Here is a 23,997-nt window from a genome sequence, read left to right on the forward strand (position 1 = left end):
CGCCCACTTCCCAGGGCCAATAGGGAGCCCGCATCTGGAGCGGCGGCCCTGCCATTGGGGCAGGGCCTGGCCTATCAGAGCCTTGACAGGGGCCCCGGAGGCCCATCTGGGCGAGCTGGCCGCAGAGGGTCTCCCGACGCCCCGCTGTCCTGAGAAGGTCGGGGTCACCCCTTCTCCTGAGACTTCCGATGGGAAGCAGGAGCCCGCGTCCCGTCCACGCAGCAGGTCCAGCGCACGGGGGACCCAAGGCCTGGACGGGCGCTTTGGCCCCGACGGTCGCACCGCGGAGGCCACGACGGACGAGCCGGCCGGGCGCTCGCAGTGCTATAGGGGAACCTCCCCCTTTCCTGGGGACCACCCTGTTACAGCAGCTCCACCGAGGCCACGGGCCAGCTCAGCCCGGGGGCGTGGGCTGGGCTTCCGCACGCGCCTGGCCGCGCCGGGCTCCGCCCCTCGGCCGCCCCTGCGGGCCGCGCCCCGCCCGGGGGCACCTGCCCCTGAACTCCCAGGGCCGAGGCCGTCACGTGCTCTGCACGCCCCAGTCCAGCCCGCCTGTGGCCGAGGGCCGTGCCGACCCGACGGTCTCGGGAATGGTGGGCCCGAGGGCTCCCCACCTGCGCACCCTCCGGCCCCGCGTGCCCAGCCCTGCCTGCCCAGCCCTGCCTGCCTTCGGGGCGCTGCGGCCTTCTTGCAGCTTCCAGCCCTCCTTCCACTGGTACTTGAGGCCAGTGACTGGACACAACGGGCCCAAAACAGACGTCCGAGTTGAATTAAAAGCCCTCTTTGGTGCTTGACCACACAAGGACACAAGTCATCACTGAAGGAAAGTTTGTCCTTTATATTTATTATGATTGTGAGCTGCTGTGATTCCAAAGTGCTGGGGTCAATGGGCAGTGTCTCCCTATAGACCTTCCTCTGGAAAACTGGGTGCCACGAAGGCTAAGGCTCCCTGGTCCAGACGGAGGTTTAGCCAGAGCATTTCTCACAGTTCGCCAGCTCTCATCTCCCCACAGCACCTCGGGGCAGGCAGGGCCAGCCGGCAGGTTAATGTGGCAGCAGCCCCCCAGGTTCCCAGTCCTGGCCAGCCTCCTGCTCCCACAAACCCCACGTGCTCGTGGTGACCCCTTCCTGCACCATCACCTGAGCTAATTTCTGCTATTCAAGGGCGCGCTCTGCCGACCTCTCTTCCAGGAACACTTCCTTGACTACACGTGTGGGCTGGGAAATGCAGCAGGCACTTCTCCGTATGCCCAGGGTGTCTGGGGGGTCCCCCTGCCCTCACCCTTGTACTGTCCTCACCTGCCTTCAGGAGTGTCCCAGCAGGGCCGTTCCTCATGGTGTCCGGTGCCTGCACCACTGTCATAATGTCTTAGTGGTGTTGAGTGAACCTCTTGTGAGGAAAACTTTTGAACATGCTCAAATAATAGTACAGTGAGGTCATCACCCAGAACTTACACTGAACATTTTCTTCATTTATCACCCAATGGTCCAACTACTCCTCTCTCGAGCCTTCTTTTTTTAATGTGTTCAGTGAAAACTCGGACATCCCTAAACGCTTCAGCCTGTAGGCGCAGTGAGCAGCCTCCCACCAAAGTCGCTGCCTGACGGGGACAGCCCGCCCCTGCATCACACAGGGCACCGTGCCAGCGGGCCACTCGGGGGGCTGCTGAAGCTTGGGCGCCAGCCAACAGGGAGCCGAGCCCTGGCCAGGTGGTCCGGCTAACCCAGCGCCAGGAAGGGCTCCAGGTCGGCTGTGCCACTGAGTGTGGCTGGGAAGAGGCTGCTGAGCCTCTCCAACCGCATGTCCGGCCCCTCAGGCCGGCAGCAGGGACTGGAAGGGAATTGTCCAGCACAGGGAGCAGCCTGGTGGCCACAGCACAAAAAAAAACCCAAAACCAGCCCCACCGCCTGCTGGCCGGCCGCAGCCACCTTTGTGCAAGGCAGGAAAGAGGGGAAGCCCTCGGGCTTCTGCTTCCCCGAGGGTCCTGGTTTCCCTTCCAGGTGTAAAAACAGGGTCCCTTCCTCTGGGCACCCCCATCAGGACCTGGGGGCCTTGCGTTTCAGCCCCGGCCCCAGGTGAGCTCGACCAGCAGGCGTCAGGCCACACCTGGCCGGCTGGGCATGGAGTCCACTGACCTGCACAGGGGACCGGCCAGTCGGGTCGGAGGCCCTGAACCTCTAGAGAAAGAGGAGAGGGCAGTTCCCCTGGGCCGCTTCTCTGCAGTCCTGCCTCTGCTCTCCACAAGCGGTGGGTTCTGGGGCTGGAGACGTTGATGTGCAGGAAGCAACCCCAACTGACCACTGCCCCAGACGCAGCATCCAGGGAGAGAGTGTCATTACTGGGATCAACCGCAGACCCAGAAACCTGGCCTAGAAATGTGTCTGGAAGGAGCAACAGCCCCAGCTCAGGCAGGCCGCGGCTGTGAGAGGTAGGAGGGAGGGAGGGGCCCGGCAGGCGGACAGCCGGGCACGACCCGGGCCCAGGGCGGGTGGCTCAGGCCTAGGGTAAACTGAGAGGCTAAGGGGCAAGGCTCAGGAGGGGCCTTGGCCAGCATGCGGGGGTCTAAGGCCAAGAGGAAGCCGAGGGGGTCTCCGCGTGGGTGGAGAGACAGGCAGATCCCCTACCAGTGCAGGAAGGAGGGAAGCAGGACACAGCTGGAGGCCGGATGGAGGTGGCGCTGGAGCTGAGGAGGGAGCTGCACTGAGGGAGAGGAGGAGGGGGCAGCTGTGAGAGATTCAGGGACTGGAAGGGAATTGTCCAGCACAGGGAGCAGCCTGATGGCCACAGCGCAAGAAGAAAAAAACCCACAACCAGCCCCACAGCCTGCTGGCCAGCCGCAGCCACCTTTGTGCTGCGGCCCCCGAACAAGCCTGGGTGATGGCAGGACACAGGCGGAGGGCGTGGTGGGGACGAGGACAAGGGGTCAGTGCGAGAGAGGCCGGCTGGCTGCTGAGGCCTCAGCGCTGGCAGCAAGCAGACAGGAACGCTGGCCCAAAGAGCCGTGGCTTCCGCGGCGCCCGAATGTGGCTGGAAAGTGGGCACGGGAGGGAGGGAGGACAGAGGGCTCTGGACAGAGGCTGCTTCCCGAGGTCACTTTTACCCTGGGGCTCTATGATGTTAACATAATAATCAAGTGAAAATATTTATCAATTTGTAGGCAACAGCCTCACTAGGATGGAAACTTGTAAGCTGTAAGGTCAGCTGGAGTCACGCACGTATTTAGTCCAGCAACGGGCCCCACGCTGACAGAAAGCGACTCCGAAGCTGCCCTTCAGAAGAGAGTTTTTGGGCCTGTCCTCCAGATTCCTGGATCACGCTTGTCAAGGCTCTGCCAGGGGCGGGGCAGGTGGTGCTGTGCCTTGTTCAGCTCAGGAGTGAGCGCCTGGAGGTGCACAGGGCACGCGCGGTCACGCGAGAGGCCACCAGCCGCCTGGTCAGGGAGCCGCGTCTGCTGGGCCTGAGGGCCAGCAAGGGCAGGTCCAGGGAGAACAGGACAGCGTTCCAGGCAGAAGAAATGCCCTGTCCAGAAACCAGAAGAGCAAGAGACACGTCACAGAAACAGCCAAGGGCCATCTGGGGGAGTAGGCTGGACACCGGCCAGGGCAGGGCTGCCACTGCTGGATGGTCCCCTGGCACTGGGCCCCACTGGTCCCCTGCAGGAGCAAGCTGGGCACGCGTGCGCTTGGGACGGTCGCCAGTGAGGGCCTGTTTGTTTCCAATAGTTTCACAACCTGTATCAATCTGGTTTCCCATGTGGGAAAAACAAAGCTCATGGAGGCAGAGGCCGCAGCGCAAGGCGCTGCTTGGGCTGTGGGGGCCATGAGCTGCCGCCTGGCCTGGTGCCCACGCAGCTGGGCCGCCCTGGGGCGGCAAGAGCCTTGGCCGTGCCCCGGGCAGGCTGGCTCGGGGGCGCGTGTGGCTTCCTGGGTGGATCCTGGAGTGAAGTGGGAGCCACCTGGGAAGCTGGTGGTTGACCCGGGGCTGACCGCTGGGGGCCACGGTCAGAGCTGCACAGCGTCTGCACCCGATTGTTCCGAGGCTTCATCTGCCCTCTCAGCTCCGCCCTCTGGTGCGGGCTGGCTTCCCCGGCAGCTGGGGTCCGGGCGTCAGGGACTGGTTGCCTCAGGGCAGCCGGCAGCCACCACAGCAAACACAAGACCAGCACGTGGTCCCTGTGGGGCTTTGGGCCCGGGAGCCCAGGTGGGGCACGGCATCCCACAGAGCGCGCTGGGCTCCCCTGCCCGGCCCAGCACGGCCACGCAGATGCCCTGGCCAGCAGCAAACCAGACAGTTCTGGTCACGGTGCGCCAGGGGTCAACATAGGCCGGTGACCCCCAGGATGGGGTGCTCAGACTCGTGTCAGAGCCAGGGTGACTCAACGCGGCTCTGGGCATGGCCCCCACACTGGGGCACCGCTGGGCAAATGGACCACAGGCGCTCTGCGGACTAGGTGTCCGCCCCGTGGCTTCTGGTGGGGTCTCTGTGGACGAGCTGGCCTCAGACCTGGGTCCACGGGGGCATTCACCGGAGGCCAGGCACCAGGGGTCCTGGCCCAGAGCAGGTGCAGAGCCGGGAAGGCGTCTGCCGGGTCCAGTGTCCTCCCCCGCTGGCAGGCTAGGGCTGCCCTGCCATGGAGGCTGTGGGAGTCGAATTCAGAGTTGCCTGGAGTCTGATGGCGGGATTATAATTGGTGTTTATCTGGGAGAAAAGGACAAGCAGGGCCACCAGCTGAGAAGGGCCACCCCGAGGCTGCATCCCTGCAACCCCACAGCCGCTGTGTGGGTCCACCCACGGGCAGCGTCTGGTGTCTTGGCCACAGCAGGTGGGAGGGGGCTCCTCGGTCCCCGGGCCCCCCACGGGGGAGGACGTCCACTTGAGTGAGGCCCCTGGTCAGGCGCTAATTCTATCTGGAAATCGGCTCACAGACGCACGCAGCTGCCACTGAGGTTGACACAAAGAATGAACCTGGATGGGCCGTGGGCGGCAGCCAGGCCTCACGGGCGTGAACACCTCCCAGAGCATTCTGTGTAGTTTCCACTCTGCGGGGCCTGCGTGTGCCGCCGCTACCGTGTGCCTCTTTTCAGAACGGGCTAAAACGGCGTCTCTCAAGGAGTGCCGTCCCTGGCGAGGCTTGCGAGGCTGTGCTTGCTGGACAGCTGTGTGACCACCTGCTCCCACCAGGGTCCTGCCTTCTGGGCCCCGTGCAGCGCTGCTCCTGCCTCAAAATGACACTGCCCTTGCCCCCCCAGTGTCCTGGGAGGGCCGACAGACCCTGAAATCAACGTTGGCGGCATTCTCAGGCCCCTCCAGGCCTTCCGCTCTGGCCACGTCCACTCCCAAACGGGCCAGGCAGCTACACCGTCTGGCCACGGGAAGGCCGTGCACGTGGAGGCTGTCCTCGGTCGGCCCGCCCTGCGGCACACAGACTGGGCAGCGCCCCGGCAGAGGTGGAGCCCCCAGAGCCTCATGGAGGGGAGGAGGCCACGTCCACAGGCAGTGGCGGGGGGGCGGCCAGCAGGAGGGGCATCTGCCGATGCCCTGTGGCCTGGGCCCACCCGCTCCCGACCGCAGCGCCCTCACTGGGGCACGAGGGACTTCAAACAGCCTGCCATCCCCCCTCGGCCGCTTCTGGGGATGTTGGGGAAGGTCTGGTGGGGGCTGCTAGGCCAGTTCTGACCTGTCATAGGTTCTGACCCAGCTGACTTCCTGTCAGCAAGATTTTACCCTTGTCAGGGGCACTGCCTGGTCTCTGTGCAGAGTCGGCCCCAAGTCTCAGGAAGCAGACGGGCTGGAGGGGAGAGGAGTGGCCGGCCTGGAGGTGGCACTGTGGCGCTCCACACGCCTCACTCCCCCGACCCCCCCATCCCCAGCAGCACCGGCCTGCAGGCAGAGGCTGGAGTAGGGCTCGCGTCGGGCTCGGGGCTTGTCTGACCTCCCTCCCACCTGTGCAGGCCTGGGCTCCCGCGTAGGGGCAGGGCTGGGGCCGCAGGGGCCCTCTGGGCTGGACCTGATGCCACTGCCTGCCTGACCCTCTGCTCCAGCGAGCGCGCCGCGGTGCAGGCTGAGCCACGGAGCCGGGTGCCCTCCAGGCACAGTGGGCTCAGTGACTCGCGCCTGCACAGGGCCCCTGGCCACAAATGGCCCTTCCTCCCACCCTGGCCGGTCCTCCCTGCACCAGCCTCTCCACCCCCGCTGCTTTGCAGCACGAGCGGGCACCCTCCATGAGGCACTTTTGGACCCCGCGAACCAGGTCCTGCGTCTCCCACCGTGAGGGGACGCCTGTGAGACTACAAGCGGCAAGTGTGGCGACGGCTGTCCCCCCGGGGGCGGTCCCTGCGTGTCCCATGACCGTCACCGTCAGGCAAGAGAAACCTGCGAGTCTCACAGAGCCTTGTCTCAGCCTTGGGGCGCCCCAGCCCCCTATCTGTCAGAGGGAGGCCACTGACCGAGCTGCTCAGCTGCCCTGGGGGTGGCCTTCCGGGAAGGCCAGGGAAGGAGAAAGAGGGGGCAGGCGTGGGGCCCCGGCACGACAGTATCTGTCCCAGGACTGTGTGACGCGGAGACGTCGCCCCTCCCGGCCCGCCGCCCCAGGCCCGGCAGCCGCTGCGGCCACGAGCCTTGTTTCTGGGCAACGGACAGCCAAGGACAGACGGACGCTGTCTGCCGTCGACGGGAACAATAGCGGGAGCCCCAACAACTCCCCACGTCCCCCAACTCTGTAAGGTGGACTTCCACGTGGGGGGGGGCTTTTAACCCTGCGAGACAGCAAGGCGAGGTGTGGCTGTGGTTAAAAAAAAACAAGCGAAGTTATGGTCTCTGCGTGAAATGACTCGGGAAGCAAGAGGAGCAGCAGGGGGCGCGGGTGTTTCCTGTCTTGAGCTGGCGCTGATACAAAGCACTCGGGGCCTGAGGCCTTCATTTCCCCTGCAGGCTGTTGCTTGAGTCCAGCTGGCGGCTGACCGCTGCTCCTGGATGCCCTAGTGCCTCCTGCGGGGCAGGCCCTGGCGTGGACGCCCCTCGCCTTTCCCGAGGTCTGGCGGCCTGACAGGCACTTCACGCTCCCTGGTCCGCTCTGTCTGACCCCAGGCTCTGCCTTCACCCCACACTGTCCCCTCCACGTCTGTCATATAAGGACCCCAGAAGTCTGGGATGAGGGTCTCACCCAACTCCTCTAGTCTAATTACCAAATAAAACACATCCACAGAGACCCTGGCCTGGGGTTTCCATACCTTTCCTTGGCGGGGAGGGCACGTGTCAGTCCACAGCGTGGCGATACAAAAATCCTCGTCAAATCCATATCCCACATGCATGGATGGGAGGGCGACATCACAGCGCCCACAGCGCTGCCCAACAACTGTGCACTCATGTGCAGCCGTCAAAACTCCAGCGGCGTCTGCAGGAAGGTAACAGTCATCCCTCAGGTTCAGGCAGGACTGCGAGAGGCCCCAAATGCCCTGTGCGGTGTCCCTGCGAAGATGTAGACCCCAATCTGACTGGGGTGCCCACATCCAGGGGCACCCCACTACCCTGTGCACCCCTCCAAAGCAGGGGTGGCATAGGGGGAGCCCCAGCCGCAGTGGAGGGTCCCTGACACACGTGCCTCTGTTCTAGGCTCCCTGCTGAGGGGGGCAGGGTGGAGACGACACTGGGGGGAGCAGACCCCTCCTAGCCCCAGGGCGGCTCAGCCTGCAGGGCCCCGGGGCGTCCTGTGCACAGCCCGTGCCTAGCCCCAAACCTCGCACCGTCCTCACAAGGGACCCCAGTTCTTGCTCCTGTCCCCTCCGGGACGCCCCCCTCACCTGCCCCCGCCTGGGCTCAGGCCTCCACCCCCACTACTGCTGCCCTCCCTGCGCCTTCTCCCTGTCCCGTCTGAGGGTAGGAGCCTCCTGAGTCCCCAAACACACCCATGCCGTCCCACTGGGGCACACAGCTTCTCCTCTGAACCCCACTGCCTGCCCTGGAGATGGAGAGGGCCAGGGACCAGGCTCCCACAAGCAACGGGAAGAGCGGTCCCGAGGGAGGTGGCCCGGGCAGACACCCCAGGGCCTCACCGGGCCACCTGCTCCCCCGTGCAGAGGTAGGGTGTTGGGGCGCACCCTCCTGGGAAGGTCGCCCTCCTCCGCTGGCCTAGTGGCTGGAAGGTGCCTCCTGGGGGCAGCGGCAGCAGCCGCGGGGAGGGGGCTCCACGGAAATGCAGACGCTGGGTCAGCGTGGCCAGTCTGGTCTGGCAGGCCCAGAGGGCTATGCGCGGCCGCGGGCCGGAGCTTACCAGGCGCAGAGCAGCATGTCTAGGCGGGCCGTGGCCGCAGGAGTCAGAGGGAGGCCGGGCCTCGGGGTCAGCACTTTCCCAGCCGGGCTGCTCTCGGGCGCTTGCATCTGTGTCTCAACGTGCACCCTCGAGGCTCATCAGTCTGCAGGTGCCCTCGGCCCCAGGCACTTCGCCTCTGCCCGCCGATGATCCCCTCCGCCCGTCTTCCTCCCGGGGGTCGTCTGCTCTGGGACATCTGGGCCTCGCCCCAACTGGAAAGGGCTGGAGAAGAGGCTGGGTCACTTTCTCCTGGGCGACAAGGGAATTGCTAGGAAAGGCTGGCCACCCAGGGTGGCCCCAGATGCCGTGACCAGCCGGGCGCGCCCTTCCCTGGCTGGAGCCGGGCCGAGTCGGGCTGTGCGGCCTGTGACCTCAGGCCGCCCACAAAGCTGCAGTGTCCACACCATGAGAGAAGGCCCAGCGACCGGCCCGAGTACCTGGGCAGGTGCAGCAAGTGTGCATCAGGTGCGAGTCTGCGCTGCTGGCCAGGCGTCCGCAGACCATTTCCAGCAGATGTGGGTTCAGGGCTCCCCACCAGCAAGCAGTTCTCAGACTCCACCGCTCTGGAGAATTTGGCGCAGACTGGCATCGCATGGCCACCAGCCCTGGAAACCATGGCCTCAGCAGGCCCTGCACAGACAGCCCCATCGCTGGCTCACACCACTGGGCAGCGGCCCCCTGGCAGTAGCCTCGAGCGGCTCTCCTCCGGTGGAGGTCTGTGTTCATAGCGCGCCTCTTGCTCACCAGGGGACGCAGCAGGTGCACGCTGGCCCCACACTCACCTTCTGGTGCACAAGCTACTGATTCAAGACCTGCCCTCGGTTCTCAGGCACGTGCCCGGAGCGGGAGCTTGCACAACACAGTTGTTCTGTTCCTCCATCTTTGAGAGTGCCACCAGGGCTCGAGCCCACGCCCCGCACCTCACACTGTGTTTAGTGGGCAGCACCCAGAGGTGGTGCGGGCATCTCGCAGCAGCCTGGTCTGTGTTTCCCTAGTGGGCGTGACCATCTCTGCCCATAAGCGTGGCCACTTGGAGACCTTTTGAGACTCTTCACATCTCCTGCCTGCTTTTAACTGCATTGCTGTCCCTGTCAGCTGCGGCCGTCTCTGCACACCGCAGTACGGAGCCCCGGCCAGGGCAGGCCCCACGAGCATCTTCCCCACGTCCACGGGTCTTTCACTAGCAACAGTGGCTTTGCATAAAATCTTTATGAAATCTCTTTCTTCTTCTTGTCCGCGCCTTTGGCCTCACAGTCACTAAATCATTGCCAGGTCTAACGTCCAGAAGCTCTATCCTCTTCTCTAAGAATTTTGTATCTTACATTTACATCTGAGCCATTTTGAGTCATTTTTATATATAGTGTGTCAAGAGTTCAATTTCCTTCCATTTTCTCAGTACATTTGTTGAGAAAACTCTCCCTTCCCCATTAATGTTGGCACTCTTGTCAAAGCCATCAGACCGTCTGTGTGAGGGCTATTTCTGGGCTCTAATCCATCCCGTTGGCTGAGATGCCCATCCGGAAGCCAGCCCCACACAGCTTTGGTCACTGCAGCCCTGCAGGAGGCTTGCAGCTGGACAGGGTAGTGCTCCAGACCTGCTCTTCTTCTTTAGGGCTGTTTGAGCTGTTCAGGGTTCCTTGAGGCGCCATACGAATCTTAGGACACATTAGTCTATTTCTGCAAAACAAGCCAATGAGACTGATAGAAATTACACTGAACCTCCAATTCCAGAAAAAAATCCACCATCAGGCCTCCCCGGTGGTGCAAGAGGTTAAGCAGAGAATTGTGAAGCTGTCCGCAGCCTCTGCAGCACCAGTTCAAGCCCCGGCCAGGGAGCTACCCACACAGTGCAGCAGACCTCTCCTGTCTCGCCCGCTGCTCCCCTCAGCAGTGCATTTCAGTCAGTCTGCCTGTTCTGCTCCCCACTCTGTCTCTGGGGAATTCTCTCACCCTCCATACCTCTGGTCTGTACCCCAATTCTTGTATGCATCAATAAATAAATGTTAAAAAAGGACACATCACTCCCCCAAATCCAAAATGCCTTTGACTGCTGAGGTGCTGGGGACGTTAAGAGCTTAAGTCAGCTGCAATCTCAGTCACCAGGTCTTACTGCCTCTCTGAACCCCAGCCCAGGTGCGCCCCTTCTGTCGACACATCCGGGCTTTCTGAGGTGGCACCTCATAGCCACATTCTGCCAAGTGGTTTGAGACAAAGGTGTCTCTGGACAAGACTCAGGCAGGGCTGGCGATCGGCAGAGCACCCACATGTCGCAGGAGGACGTAGCTGGGTCTTCCCGGGCCTCCTGCCCGTGTTCCCCCCCACATACACAGTGACCACGTGGTCACTGGGGCGCAGTCCAGGAAAGCTGCAGGTGCCCCAGGGTCCACCACGGGAAGGCCCAGCGGCTAGTGCTGGGCGGTTGTCTCCTGGCTTCCCCACAGCTTCCTCCCCTCTCAGACTTCACAGGACTCAAGCTGGAGCCTTGCTCTGGGTCAGGTGCGGCTGGAATGGCCTGGTCTGGTCTCTCCAGAGCCCCACCCTCCTCGTCGGCGCTGGGACTGTCCCTGGCCTGAGTGGCCCTGCCGCGGCCTCACCCCACCTCCCCCAAGGGCCTCTTCTCGTTCCCCTCTCGGCTGCCTGGTGCGAGAGGCCTGGCTCCTGGCCCGCCTGGCTCTCGGGGCGCCTGCCCTGAGCTGTCACCAGGGCTTGTGGTTGGCTGAAGACGGGCTGCCCTTCAGCACAGACACGCAGAGCTCCCGCACTTACTCGCTGCGCTGGCTCAGGGAGCAGGGAGGTCCTGGAACGGGGGCGAGGCATGGGGGGTGGTGAAGCCACACCCTTATCAATAAAGGCACTGTCTTCTGGGGGGGCCCCAATCAGAGCAGCAACACCAAAAACCACTGGCCCAGACCGCATAGGAGGGAGTCCGCACGCAGCCGCTGCTCAGCACAGGCCGAGCGAGCACGTGCTGCCAGCAGCCGTTGGGGACGGGACACAGGGCGGCCGGCACCTGGCCATCTGTAGGCCAGGGAGCACCCGGCCACCTGGCCCCCAGCGAGGCATGGGACACCCCCAGGCGCCCCGACACCTCTCGTGTCTCCCTGCTCCCTCCGGGGCTCCCCGCGGGCCTGGCTCTCGGGTCTGTGCATCTGGAGTGGGGCGGTGGGCTCGCCGCGGCATTCACCCAGCTTTCTGGAGTTTTAGTCCAAGGTGGGAGTCTTTCAGCCACTGCTTCTTCACAGGCCCAGCCCCTCCCAGGAGCCCCCTCGCAGAGGCCCCCCCTCAGCAGGTCCCCGCCACCTCCCGCCTCTCCTGCTCTCTCTCACCATTTCCACACTGCCTCACCCCCCCGGCTTGTGGGCAGTCCAGCCCCAGCCCCAGCCCCCCAGCAGCCCGCACGCCAGCTGAACGGGCCTTTAAGCTGAAAGACCTCGCAGGCCTCCCTGCTGTCCCACCCGACGGCAGCTGGGGTACCAGGCCCTCCGTGGGGGTTGCTTTTTCTGGAGTGGGTCCCACGTTCGCGTTTCTTCCTGTTCTTGTGACTCACCACTGAGGATCGGACAATTACTCAACGTGTAACTGGAAGTCAGACCCCCTCCCGGTTGCTGTTTCAGGGGTTTCTCTCTGGCCCGTCTGCGAGGCCTCCCCGCGGCATGTCCTCACCCTGACTCCCACCCCTCACAGGCGCCGAAGGCCCCGCCCCGCGAGCAGGTGCTGTGACCCAGAGGTTGGGCAGGCAGGCTTCTGGACTCAGACCCACATGCTGACCGGGGACCCCAGCAGGGACCCAACACCGCCCTCTGGAATAGTTCCCAAGAATCGGGGATTCACAAGGGAGAAGGGCAGGCGCCAGCGTCCCTACTCAAGAAGGTCTGAAACCCCAGGGTCTCTCCTCCCACCTCACCCGTCCCTGCCGTCCAGGAAGGCGCCACCCACAGGAAGCGTGGGGCAGGGGCACGGCTGCAGCGTGGCCATGGGCAGCTCTGGGAAGCCGGCCTGCTCGAGGCGGGACTGATGCCTCCCCGCCTCCTCCAGTGCACCGTTTCGCCGTGCCCCAGGCGGCCAGTGCCCTGAGCAGACAACCCTGAGAGCCAGTGGCTCTCTTGGGTCTGCTGCCACTCAATCCTCACCCCGTCTGCCAGCACGGGCCAGCAGCCCAGCCCACATCACCCCGCGGCTGCTGCCTCCTCCCTGTGCCAGGAACTTTGGCCCGGCCAAGACGAGCCTGTCCACACGCAGCTTCCTCCGGCGGGGACGCCAGAGGCCCCGTGCTCCGGGAGACACAGGACAGCTGCACTCACTCACCATGGGCCGCAGTAGGGTCTGGGCATTCGAGGCGGGCAGCACGCAAGGCCCCCACAGTGGCGGGGACACCCCATACCCTACAGCTGGGCCCAGGCACCTTGAGGAGGCGGCAGGGTGAGGCGGGGTGGCTGCTGCCCACCCCGGCGAGGAGTGGTGGCCCCAGTGGCCCCGCGAGACGTGTCCAGGGGCCCGGGGCGGGGGGTGCGCTGGAGGCGGTGGGGACCGGCCCGGAGAGGAGTGAAGGGAAGCTCCAGCATTCCACGAGGAGCCGCCCCTGAAAGGCCCCCAGGCAGAAGCGGCCTGGGCCAGCTCTGTGCTGCCCATGTCCCGGCGGGGCCCGTGGGGGGCTGCACTGCCCGCTTGGTCTGGGGCCCCTGCTCCCCGCAGCCCCTGGCTTGCCTGTGCCCCAACGGCAAACCTGCCTGAGGCTTCCCCGCAGCCAGGCCAGGTGCAGCCTCACCTGGCCAGGTGGGGAGCTGCCCGGTCCCTCAGCCCTTCACTCGCCAGGGCTCAGCACCCCTGGTGCCCGTTTCCTCTGAGACACACTCCTGCCCCCGAACGGCTAGCACCGGCCCGCGGCACGGATCTGTGCTCCTGCCAGACCGCTCCGGGGTGACTGGACCATTTTAAGCTGGCGGAGGGCGGCCGGGAGTTCTGTCCTGGTGACGCGTCGTCCTTCCCACCGGCTCACTTGGCGTCACTGTGACAACCTTCCACGAAACAGCGAGTTCTGGATCGCGGGCCAGGCTGCACGGGCACAGGCGGGGGCGGCTTCTCTCGGCCCTACGAAGCCAAAACTGCAACTGCGGCTTTTATTGACCAGCGCGCAGAGGCCATGGGCTGACCGGGGTGTTCTGGACGTGCTTTGCTGTATACTGAACAGCACAACTTCCCAGAAAAAACCACTGGTGTCACAAACGCTGGGATCTAGAAGATTCCTGAAAGTCTGCACTTTGTGGCTAGGGCCAGCAGCATGCCGTCTTCAAAGACCAGGAGCCACCTGCTCCCTGGGGGCGCCCCCCACCCCGGCCAGGATGCCCCCTCCTGCCAGGTGCTCTCCGGCTGCGCAGCCTGATTTCCAGTTGGTCCCACGTCCTCGAGTTGCTGTGCTAGGACATCCAGTCACTACGTATTGCTCACATGACCACGGGTTCGCCAGGAAGGACAGAGCTGGGGACCAGCCGAGGTGCAAAGGTGTCCCAGTGCCCACCACCCCCGAAATCCACACGGCCCCACCCACCCCGAAGCTCCCTGAAAAGGCCAAGGAACCAAAGCTCAAGTCCTTGCAGAGAAACCGCAGCCGACGGGGGGTCTAGCCCCTGGGGAGTCCCACTCAGTGTGCGTAGCAGAGAAAACCCACCCAAATAAAACCGCCGTACGCAGGGCGCCTCTCATCCCCCTGCCCCTGTGCCAGTTGGGAGCGGCAGCCCCACAGTACCCTCAGGGCACACAGCCCATCTCGTTCCTTCTACTGGCCCCCACGCAGCCTTTGCCAGTGCCCCGCCCTCGTCCTCCAGTCCACCGAGAGTGACCTCGCGAAATGCCTCAGATCCTGAAGGCTTGGGGGTAACCAGGCCTCCTGGTCTGAAGGCGGAGCCCGTGGCACATGGCTTTGGGCACACGGCAGGGAGGAACAGTTCAGCAGCGCAGGGAGCGGCGGCCCGCACCGACCACGTTACTTCCCGTTGCTGGCGGGAACGCCTCTCCCAGGAAAGCACGACCCTGAAGCGAACAAGCTGACCTACCCCAGCCACGGCGGGCGTGTAGCCACCCACCTGGATCGCACACTCCCAGGCCGAGACCCCGCCCCACAGCACGGGGACCAGGCCGGGCCCCCAGCCAGGACAAAAATCACCCCACAGCCAGGCCTGCTGCCTGCCTGGCCCCGCCCCTCGGGGCCCCCTGGTGTGTACCCGCCTTTCTGGCCCCTGCCTCACCGCCCCACTACGGACAGACCCAAGCCCTGTCTGTACCTGCTCCCCCCACTCTGGAACATTTCTGGAGGGTGGGCGGGGCCACCCAGAGAAGGCTGCAGGGCACTGCCTGGATGCCCAGAGCCAGGAGCTTGCAGCGCCACTCCGGGCACCACGCCCACCAGGAAGGTGGTGGGGGCACTGGCCCGGCCCGGGGTGGGGGCGGCTCACTCCTGGGACCATCCCCAAAGCACAGCCCCGCCAGCCTCCCCAACTGGCTGAGCTGTCTCAGCTCCCAGCTCCACAGGTCAAGGGGGTGGCGCTAGGGCGGAGCCGCCAAGAGAAGGTCTCGCCACCGGGCTCACGGGTTTGCTTTATTTCCTCCCGTTGCCCAAGCAGCCAGCCCCGCCCCTGGGCGCACGCAGCCACCCTTCACACCCTGCCGCCTTCACACCCAGCCCCCAGCCACCATGTGAACCCCTAGGGCCTCAGGGCGCGGGCCCACCCTGCTCCCAAAGTCAGTCATGCCACCCCTTCCCGCGGCGACCGCCCCCCTTCCCATCCGAGCCTCCCCATCTCAATCCGGGAGTGGGGGCCCTGCTCCAGCGGTCCCCTGGAGACTCCTGGGGGAGAGGTCAGCGTCTGCTCGCGCTGGGGTCGTCTCCCTCTGTGGCAGCCACCGGCTCCGGAACCCTCCGGGCCCTGCTCTCCTTCTTCCTCTTGTAGGCGGCCACCTGCTGGCTCAGCAGCTCATGGTCGAGCCCGCACAGACCGGTGTGCGCTGGGGAGCCCCGAGCCTCACGTGGCCTCGGGCCCTTGGTGTCCCTGGAAGGGAGAAGAGGAGCCTTTACCTCCAGCTCCAATGGGCTCCGGTGAGCAGCGGGGGCCAGCCCATCTTGCACCCCCAGAGAGCCCTGACAGCTGGTAAGGGAAGGTTCTTGAGCCGCCGGACCACAGGGTTCCGTGAGGTAGGAAGCACGCGGCAGCACTCAGTCGGTGACAGGACCGTGGTGGGCACCTGGCAGCAAACCACGCCGACATCCAGCTGCCCCCCTTTGCTGCCCGCGGCCTCCCACCGGGGATGCTCCAGCTGTGCAGTGGGCTCCCCGCTGGCCTGGCCTCTGTGCCAGCCCAGGGCTCCAGGCCGCCGAGGTGTAGCCAGCCACCGTGGCCAGGGGGATCACACCTGGCACCTGCCCCTCAAGACTGCCTGCCCGACCTCCCTCCCCGAAGGTGTTATGCACGCCCCATTCCTCGAGGCACGCCATGGCATTCAGGCTTAAAATTGCAGCACTGTCCCCCCAACACCCCTCTGCCTAATAACACCCACCACTTCCCAAGGCAGCCCGGGGCGCCCTGGCCGGAGCTGGGTCCTGGCCAGTAGGAGGCACCAGCAGCACAGGCCGCGCAGTGGAGGCTGCGGAGAGTGGCCTCTCCCAGCCTGGCGAACTGCAGAGGCCACAGGCCTCGGGGCTCCTGGGGGCGCACCTGGCTACCCTCCGAGGAGGCACGCAGCCACCGGCTCACCTCAAGTCCTGCAGCGGGTCTTCCTTCCCACCTGGGGGTCCAAAGTCAGCGGCTCTCAGTAAAAGATCAACCTGAAGAGGAAGACAAGGGGCAGAGCGGCTGGTGCCATGCAGGCCTGAGCCCGGCCAGGGGTGATGCCCCATTTCCTGACGGTCCTCTGTTTTCCGGCGACGAACTGGGGTGAAACTGATTCAGCCAAACTGAGGAAAAAACTGGCTGAACGTCAGTTGAATTAAATAAACTCAGCGGTTTCTAACGCGCCTCATACAACTTCTGTTCTGCCAGGGTCCGCATCTGGGGGGCGCCGGCCTCCCGGCACAGGGCCCATGCAACAGGACGGGCAAATCACCAGTTGGGGTCTGGGGTCCAGCACCGTGGTGGGCCACGCGGGAACGGCCGCCCCTCAGCCGCCCTGGTGCTGCTGGCCGCCGGGCGCCCTCCCCCAGGACACCGCGGGCCACATGTGCACCACGTCTGCTAGGCCCGGCTTCCTGGCAGAGACGGCCCACCAGAAAGGCAGACGCACAGAGACAACGCTCAGCAGAAGATTCCAGAAACACTGGACTCCCCAAAGTGAAACGGGGACGTGCTCTCCACCACGCACCTAGTGGGGCCGCACAGGCAGGCGGGGACCACCCAGCTCTGCAGCGCACAACCGCAAACACGGGTGGCAGCCAGTGTGGAAGGGCAGCCCAGGGCAGCTGGGTGCAGACCTTGGATCCCTCAGCCACCAGCTCCTGGAGCACCGGCCAGCAGGAGCACAGACGTGCCCCCAAGAGAGCCACAGTGTTCAGGGCGCTTCAGAACACCCAGGAAAGGGAGAACAGGTCGGCTGTCCAGCAGGAAAGCGGCCAAGGACACGTGGACCCATGCACTGGACCCTTCCCAGACCGAAGGCCAGAGTAAGTGGGTCCCATGACCATCACCCTGGCACCGTCTCGGGACTAGCCGCTCGCATGGCATCACTCCCGCCCCGGGCAGAACTGGGAACTGCCTCCACCTGCATCCTGGGAGTAGGATGCACCTGTCCCGTCCCAAGAGCAGCATCAGGGGTACCCCGACACCCCTCCCCCTGCCCCGGGGCCTATCCCGAGACGCCCTGGTCGGGGCCTCGTGTGGCCTGTGCAGACACGTGGCGGGACCGGAAAGGGGGGGTGGCGTCAGGCTCTCCGGGCACTGGCGAAGGGCCCTTCTGGCCGCAGAGCCACGGCAACGCCAAGAACCCACAGTGACGTGGCTTGGGAGGGGCAGTACCCAGGCGAGGGGCCTTGTCCACGTGCTCACCACCCGACAGAGCTGCCCCGGAAGTCTGACAAGGCACCACAGGCGAACGCGCCTCAGGCCCCAACAGGGACGCAGGCCGGCTCGTCCCTGGACCTGCGCACCGCGACAGTGCCACCAGCACGCTTCCCAGCCCCACACAGGGCCCGGACGGCTCTCACCCGGAGCTCTGAGGCCCATCAAGGCAGCGGGGCTGGCCCCGCCCCTGCCCAAAGGCTCCTGCCCCGCACAGGACAGCCAGGCCGCCCCTCGCCCTGGCCAGTGGCATGGACGGTGCAGAGACCAGTGCCACCCGCCCCGCCCAAGCTGGGAGGGGCCGGCAGCCAAGCCGGGAGGGGCCCGCGAGAAGGGGCAGCCCGCAGATTCCCCAGGGAGGGCACGGCGGACTTGAGGGGCAGAGGCGCTGTGACCTCCCAGCCTCCAGCTCTGAGTCACGTGCCCCCTCCCCTCCCCGTGTGCCCGACAGCCTCCCACCCGCCTGCCCCCACAGACACCTCAGAAGACCCGGACCCGTGGGCCCAGCACCGTGGCCACCGGCCCCCAGAGTGGTCACAGCAGCCGTGGGCCGGCAGGCCAGGCGGCAGCTCAAAGGCCTGGGAGTCGCCCGCAGGAAGCCTCACCTGGGCCTGCGCCGCATCGCCTTTGTCCTGCATAAACACGATCGGGGGCACGTTCCTGAGGATTTGCAGAGACGCCAGGAGGTGCCTAGGAAGGGCCGACGACACAGCTCGGGACACCAGGCCAGACTGCGCAGCCCCCACCCCACGCCAGCAGGTGAAGCAGCCGGCTGGGCACCAGCTCCGCCCCCGGCCTTCGGAAAGGCCGCTGGCTGTGGAAGGCTGGCCACCCCCAAGGTGCCCTCAGGGCGGCCCCCTCCTCCAGGACCCGTGGGCTCAGGGCAGGAGGCCTGAAGTGCCCTTGAATTCTGACTTTCACCCAAAATCGTGAGCCGCGTCAGGGACGGCAAGTGTGAGCAGGCGTCTTCTCTGAAGCGACTGGCTCTGTCTGCTTTTGCGGCAGCCGCAGGCCCACGCTGGAGTCATCGGCAGCGCAGCCTCTCCTGGCGCGCATCCCGCCTGCGCCCCCGGCCCAGGGACACAGCACCCAGGGTCGGAGCAGGCACACGTGCGCCCCCGGATGGTATGGGCGAGCGAGGGGCGGAGGCTGCGGGGGACACTCCCCCCGCCCAGGCGGGGAGGGGCGTGTGGCAGGACATGAGGTGGCTTTACCTGGGTCCTTGTGCAGGACCTCAGGAGCCCTGAGGCAGGGTCTCACTGACCCGCCAGGCCGGGCTGCTGGCACGAGAGCACAAGTCACGCCGGGAAAGGCCAGGGGACGCCGCCAGGCCTGTCCTTCAGAGAGGGCGGGAAGGGCACAGCAGGAAGCTCGGGGCACAGCGTGGGCTCACCTTAGCTGCGGCGCGCTCCTCTGCAGGGCAGCCCCGGTGCTGGCGTGGTGCTCGGCGGGGCGGGCGCTCCTCCAGTACACACGGCAGGCCGAGAAGTCTGCGGCCAGGGAGACCTGGGGGCCAGTCTGTCATCTCAGCCTCAGGGTCACCGTGGGCCCAGCTGTCTCCAGCGCCCCCCCCCCCCCCGGGGCAAGGGGAAGGGCCAGCTCCGTCCTCAGAGGCCCACGACCCGATCTAGCATCCTGGCCCTCGTGGCACAGCCCCCACGACCCCACCAGCCCGGAAGCAGGCCCACCTTGGAGAGCACCACGTCCCCGTCGCAGAGCTGCGGGTTCACGCCTGGGGTGCACAGCAGCTCGGCCAGCGCCTTGTGCAGGAGGCCGTTCAGGGCCCTCAGGCGCACGTGGTCACCCCTCCTGGTTTTCCGGGGGGAGCCTTGGGGCAGGGCCGACAGCGGGGGCGGGGCGGGCGTCTGCAGGGGAGGTGGGCGGCGTCAGGCCAACACTCCCTGCCTGGTGCTCCCCACCAGCGTGGCCCCAGCCCGCTCTCCACCACCTCCACTCCCAGACCCTTCTAGGCCTCGCCCAGCACCCCTCGAAGGCTGGATGTGGTGCCAGGGAGTGGTGCTTCCCAAAGGAAGCTTTTGGGTGCCCTTACAGTGTGGCCCCGCTGTTCTGGGTGCCAGCACAGTCACAGCCTCCGAGCAGCGCCCAGGCCAGGCCCGGCCTGCCTCGCAGAGCTTGGGCACAGGCTCTCGCTGGGTCAGACCCATGCTGCGCCACCCCACCCCCCGCCATCTCAGGCGCACCCGTCTATGTGCAGATGGGGGGGCAACCGTGCCTCAGGCTGGCCAAAACAGGCCAAAGCAGCGCCTCACCGCCCGGCACTCACCAAGTGGGCGCCCAAGGAAGGGCCTTCGTACCAAAACTTTTTTCTGTGGGGAGGAAATAAAGCCAGGTTGGCTGCTAGTAGCAACTTAAAGAAAAAAAGTTACACAAGTCCCGTGACCGTGTCTGAGAGACTACCCTTCGGAAGTCCGTCACCGGGGACGTGAGACGTGCCGCTGACAGCAGGGGTCTTGAGGGGATGAAAAGTCGGCTTTGACTCAGGCTCAATTTTTAACTAAAGTCCCTTTCTCACGCCAGAGGCAGAAAGAGGATTTTGAAAATACACCTGCTGAAGCACCGCTCTGCAGACGCTGCTGCGCCTGAGGGCCTGAGCCCCGCACCCCTGCAGGTAGGGCAGGGGTGGGCAGGGCGGGGCCTGCACAGACCGGGCGGTGCCAGGGGTGGAGGGAAAGGCAGCGCGACTGTTGGACCCAACCCGGTTTCCCCTCACAGGTGGGGACGTTCAGAAGCATTTGGAGGCCCAGAAGCATTTGGAGGCCCAGAAGCATTTGGAGGCTCAGAAGCACTTGGAGGCGAGCACATACACAGATCAGCGCATACGTGTATTTTTGCTTTTCCTCCTGAAAAGACCGAAAAGAAAAACACCCCGCAGTGATGAAAACACCCAGCTCCTGGTTCCCAGGCCTCTCCAGGAGGCGGCATCTACGCGCCCTTGAGACACGGCTGATGGAGGGAGGGGGCAGCTTGCAGCACCAAACTGGAAGTGCTAAAAAAAATACCCCCAAATGCAGAGCGCGGCGTGAGGGAAGGACGTGGCCAGGAGCCCAGCGCAGAGCTCCCAAGGCCAAAGCCGCGGCTGGCTGAGCAAAACACCTGGGCCGACCCCACCTGCAGACCTCAAGCTCCCATGGGAGGTGCACACCTCACAGCAGGACCCCGCCAGTGCGTGGACACGACTCCCCAACCCTTAAAGGTGGGGTGCACGTGGGGACTGTCCCCCCAAGAAGACAGCACGGAAGGGGGGTCACGCACAGGGGATGAGCCTCACCCCGCGATGCCCCGAGCCCTGGAGATGCATCAAGGAGCCTCTGAGGTCCTTCGCCCCCAAACCTCAACCCTGTGCCCGGGGCACGGGCCAGCGGACGAGGGGTCACGGACACCGGCTGTCAGCTGTCACAGGCGCGCACCCCGACATCAGCGGTCGGGCAGGGCAGAGGCGAGGCCGCGTGGAACCCCGCACCCCGGCTTCTGAGCACGGCGTTGCAGGGCGGCAGCAGCACAGGCGGCGCCGTCGGGGCGGCCGCGGCAGGGGCGGGCGCGCCCCACGGACACACGCGCCTCGCGGGGAGGCCGCGCTCGGCCCGCCGGGCTGGCAGGCGGCGGGCACGGCCGGCCAGGCGTCCCCCGCGTCCCCCGCGACACACACGGCCCGCGGGGAGCGCGAGCCACGGCGGCGCAGGCGCGGAGGCGGCCGGGCCGCGAGGGCAGCGCTGACCGCGGGAGCCCCCGGCCCCCGCGGCCCCAGGTCCCCGCGCCGCCGCGGCTCCCGCGGGAGGGCCCGGCCCGGCGCCCCCGCCCGCCCGCCCGGCGTACTTGGTCCTGGCGGCGAACTTCCCGAGCGGGCTCCGGGCGCCGGCGGCGGGCGAGGCGCGCAGGCCCCGCGCGCGGGCGGGGAGGGGCCCCGCGTGGCGGCCGCCGAGCCCCGCCGAGCCACGCGCGGGGCCCCCCGAGCGCGCGGGCCGCCGCCCACATGGCCGCGGCAGCGGAGCCGGCGACGCGTGCGGGGCGACGTGGGCGGCGTATGCGCGTGCGGCGTGACGTAGCCGAGCGACGTGCGTGCGGGCGACGCGAAGGGCAGGGGCGGCTGTGAGGGCGGGGCGACGCGCGCGCCGAACGGCCGGCTAGCGGGGCGGGGGGCGGGGGGCGGGGGGCGGGCGAGGCCGGCGTGACGCAGCCCCACGGCGCGGGGGCGGGGCGAGCGCGCGGGGGCGGGGCCGGCGGGGCGGGGCCGGCGGGGCGGAGCCGGAGGCGGGGCGGGGCGGAGACTGGCGGGGCGGGGGGCGCGCCGGCCGGAGGACGCTGGGCGGGGGGGGGCGGGGGGCGCGCGGGGCGGCGCGCGGGGACGGCGCGCGGGCGGAGACTGGCGGGGCGGGGGGGGGGCGCGCGGGGCGGGGGGCGCGCGGGCGGGGGGCGCGCGGGGCGGGGGGGCGCGCGGGGCGGGGGGGCGCGGGGCGGGGGGCGCGCGGGGGGGGGGCGGGGGCGGCGCGCGGGCGGAGACTGGCGGGGCGCGGGGCGCGCGCGGGGCGGGGGGGGCGCGGGGCGGAGACTGGCGGGGCGGGGCGCGCGGGGGCGGGGGCGCGCGGGGCGGGGGGGGCGCGCGGGGCGGGGGGCGCGCGGGGCGGGGGGGGCGCGCGGGGCGGGGGCGCGCGGGCGGGGGCGCGGGCGGGGGCGGCGCGCGGGGCGGGGGGGGCGCGCGGGGCGGGGGGGGCGCGGGGCGGAGACTGGCGGGCGCGGGGCGGGGGGGGGGCGCGCGGGGCGGGGGGGGCGCGCGGGGCGGGACTGGCGGGGCGCGGGGCGGGGACGCGGGGGCGGGGGGGGCGCGCGGGCGGGGGCGCGCGCGGGGCGGGGGGCGCGGGGGCGGGGCGGGCGCGGGGCGCGCGCGGGGCGCGGGGCGGAGACTGGCGGGGCGCGGGGCGCGCGCGGGGCGGGGGGCGCGGGGGGCGCGCGCGGGGCGGGGGGGCGCGCGCGGGGGGCGCGCGGGGCGGGGGGGGGCGCGCGGGGGGGGGGGGCGCGCGGGGCGGGGGGGGGCGCGGGGGGCGGGGGGGGGCGCGCGGGGCGGGGGGCGCGGGGCGGGGGGGGGGGGGGGGGGGGGGGGCGCGCGGGGGGGCGGGGGGGGCGCGCGGGCGGGGGGGCGCGCGTGCGTCGGTGCTGCGCGGGCGGCGCTCGGCGGGTCGGCCTCGGAGGAGCGCGCGGGGGGCGCGAGGAGCGCGGGGCCCGGCGGGGCGCGGCGGGCTCGGCTCCCCCGGGTGGCCGCGCACAGCGCTCGGGCGTCCGCGAGGCCCTGAGGGGCAGCGGCGCGGGGCGCGGAGCTGGCGGGCGCCCTCGCGCGGGTCTCCTCAGGGCCCCCGGGGCTCCCCGGCGCTGCCTCCGGGGGGGCGGGAAGGGGCCGGGCCCATCCTGCCGCCCCTCCGCGGGCGCGAGCGTCTCAGACGGGGCGGGCCCTGCACCCCGAGCTAGCGCGGGCTCCGCGGGGGCGCCCCAAGCGCCCTCCGCCCGGGCGTGGCTGCCGCCGCGGCCGCCTGGCTCGGGCCGCCCTGCGGGGAGCCCGCGCCGCCCGGCCCCTCCGCGGCGCCCCCGCCAGCGCCCTCCCCTGGGTGCTGGGCTTCCTGCGTGGCTCTGGCGGAGGCACCGCAGCCCCTCAGGTCCGGCAGGCCCGGAAATCCCACCCCTGCCCGGCGCCCCTTCCCCGGGAGTCCCAGGAGCCGGTTCCCCCAGGAGGCGGCGGTGTGGCCGCGGCACTCGGCCAAGTCCAGCTTTGGGGGCTGCGAGCCAGGCCAGCGGGTGGGCCGGCATGTCCGGAGACAGATTTTGCGGATCGGAGCTGAATGGCCAGGTCGGCTTTGAGTCCTGAGCCTCAGCTCTGCGAGAAGCAACGCGCTTAGCGGGCGCTGGGGCGCACGTCCTCGCCAGTCTGTGCACACAGCAGCTCCCACACACTCAAGACTGGCGGGACGGTGTCCCCACGCTGGCCAGGCTGCAGCCTGCTGACGCCCCAGCGCACGCGGGGGGCAGCGGCATTCGTGCGGGAGGGAGAGGCCCCAACACAAGCCAGGATGCTTTCCACCAGGCTCTGCATCATCTGCCACTGGGCCTGGGGTGCCAGGCTGCCGATGTGAGGGGTCGGGGTGACACTCTCCAGCCCCAGCAAGGGCGGCGGTGGGCAGGGCTCAGGAGTTACTGACCCCTGCTCCGGCGCGCTGCCCTGGAGTCTGAGCTGGTGGTAGTCCAGCTCTGTCGGCGCAGAGGGATGGATGGCTGCCCCAGGGCTGCTGCTGCCCGCGGGGCCCCACCTGCTCAGCTGGCTAGCGGCCTCCCCACAGATGCAGGGGGTCTCAGCCAGGCACCCCCACGAGGCAGGAGGCCCAGCCTCTCCACCGACTCAGCCGCGCTCACCAGGTCCTGCGAGGGCAGACAGATGCCACAGCGCAGAGGCCTGGGGGCCTGCTTGGGCCCCCGTGGGCATGAGGCCGAGAACCCCCACACAGGCTGCAGGCGGACTGCGCTCTCCCCTCTGCTCCTATCACCTGGCGGGGCGTCCTCCTGCTCCACACAGGTCCTCAGCACTCATCTGCTCGCCACTTGGAGGGGTGATGCGAGAAATGCGTCAGGGCCAGGTGCACTCCCCA

At 67.7% G+C, this 23,997-nt stretch overlaps 1 protein-coding gene across 1 annotated transcript; it reads right to left on the minus strand.

The window, feature by feature from the left end:
• Window positions 1-14,698: 14,698 nt before the first annotated feature.
• On the minus strand, window positions 14,699-23,164 carry RBFA (ribosome binding factor A). Its single transcript, XM_037509661.2, has 8 exons — window positions 23,038-23,164; window positions 21,185-21,455; window positions 19,635-19,677; window positions 19,039-19,215; window positions 18,744-18,856; window positions 17,956-18,040; window positions 16,055-16,125; window positions 14,699-15,352 (listed from the first exon to the last, which is right to left on the minus strand). The coding sequence occupies exons 1-8, from the start codon at window positions 23,162-23,164 to the stop codon at window positions 15,163-15,165; spliced, it is 1,077 nt and encodes a 358-aa protein (XP_037365558.1). The 3' UTR covers window positions 14,699-15,162.
• Window positions 23,165-23,997: the final 833 nt, after the last annotated feature.

This window comes from Talpa occidentalis, unplaced genomic scaffold (assembly GCF_014898055.3).
Source record: "Talpa occidentalis isolate TD23 unplaced genomic scaffold, MPIMG_talOcc4v2.1 talOcc4.13, whole genome shotgun sequence".
Classification (NCBI taxonomy): Eukaryota; Metazoa; Chordata; class Mammalia; order Eulipotyphla; family Talpidae; genus Talpa; species Talpa occidentalis.

Coding starts and splice junctions, on each gene's coding strand:
- RBFA (XM_037509661.2), bottom strand. CDS start 23,164: ATGCCGGCCCACCCGCTGGCCTGGCTCGCAGCCCCCAAAGCTGGACTT. Junction 19,678..21,184: donor AAGTTCGCCGCCAGGACCAA/GTACGCCGGGCG, acceptor TCCTCCCCACAG/AAAAAAGTTTTGGTACGAAG. Junction 19,216..19,634: donor CTTCCTTGGGCGCCCACTTG/GTGAGTGCCGGG, acceptor CCTCCCCTGCAG/ACGCCCGCCCCGCCCCCGCT.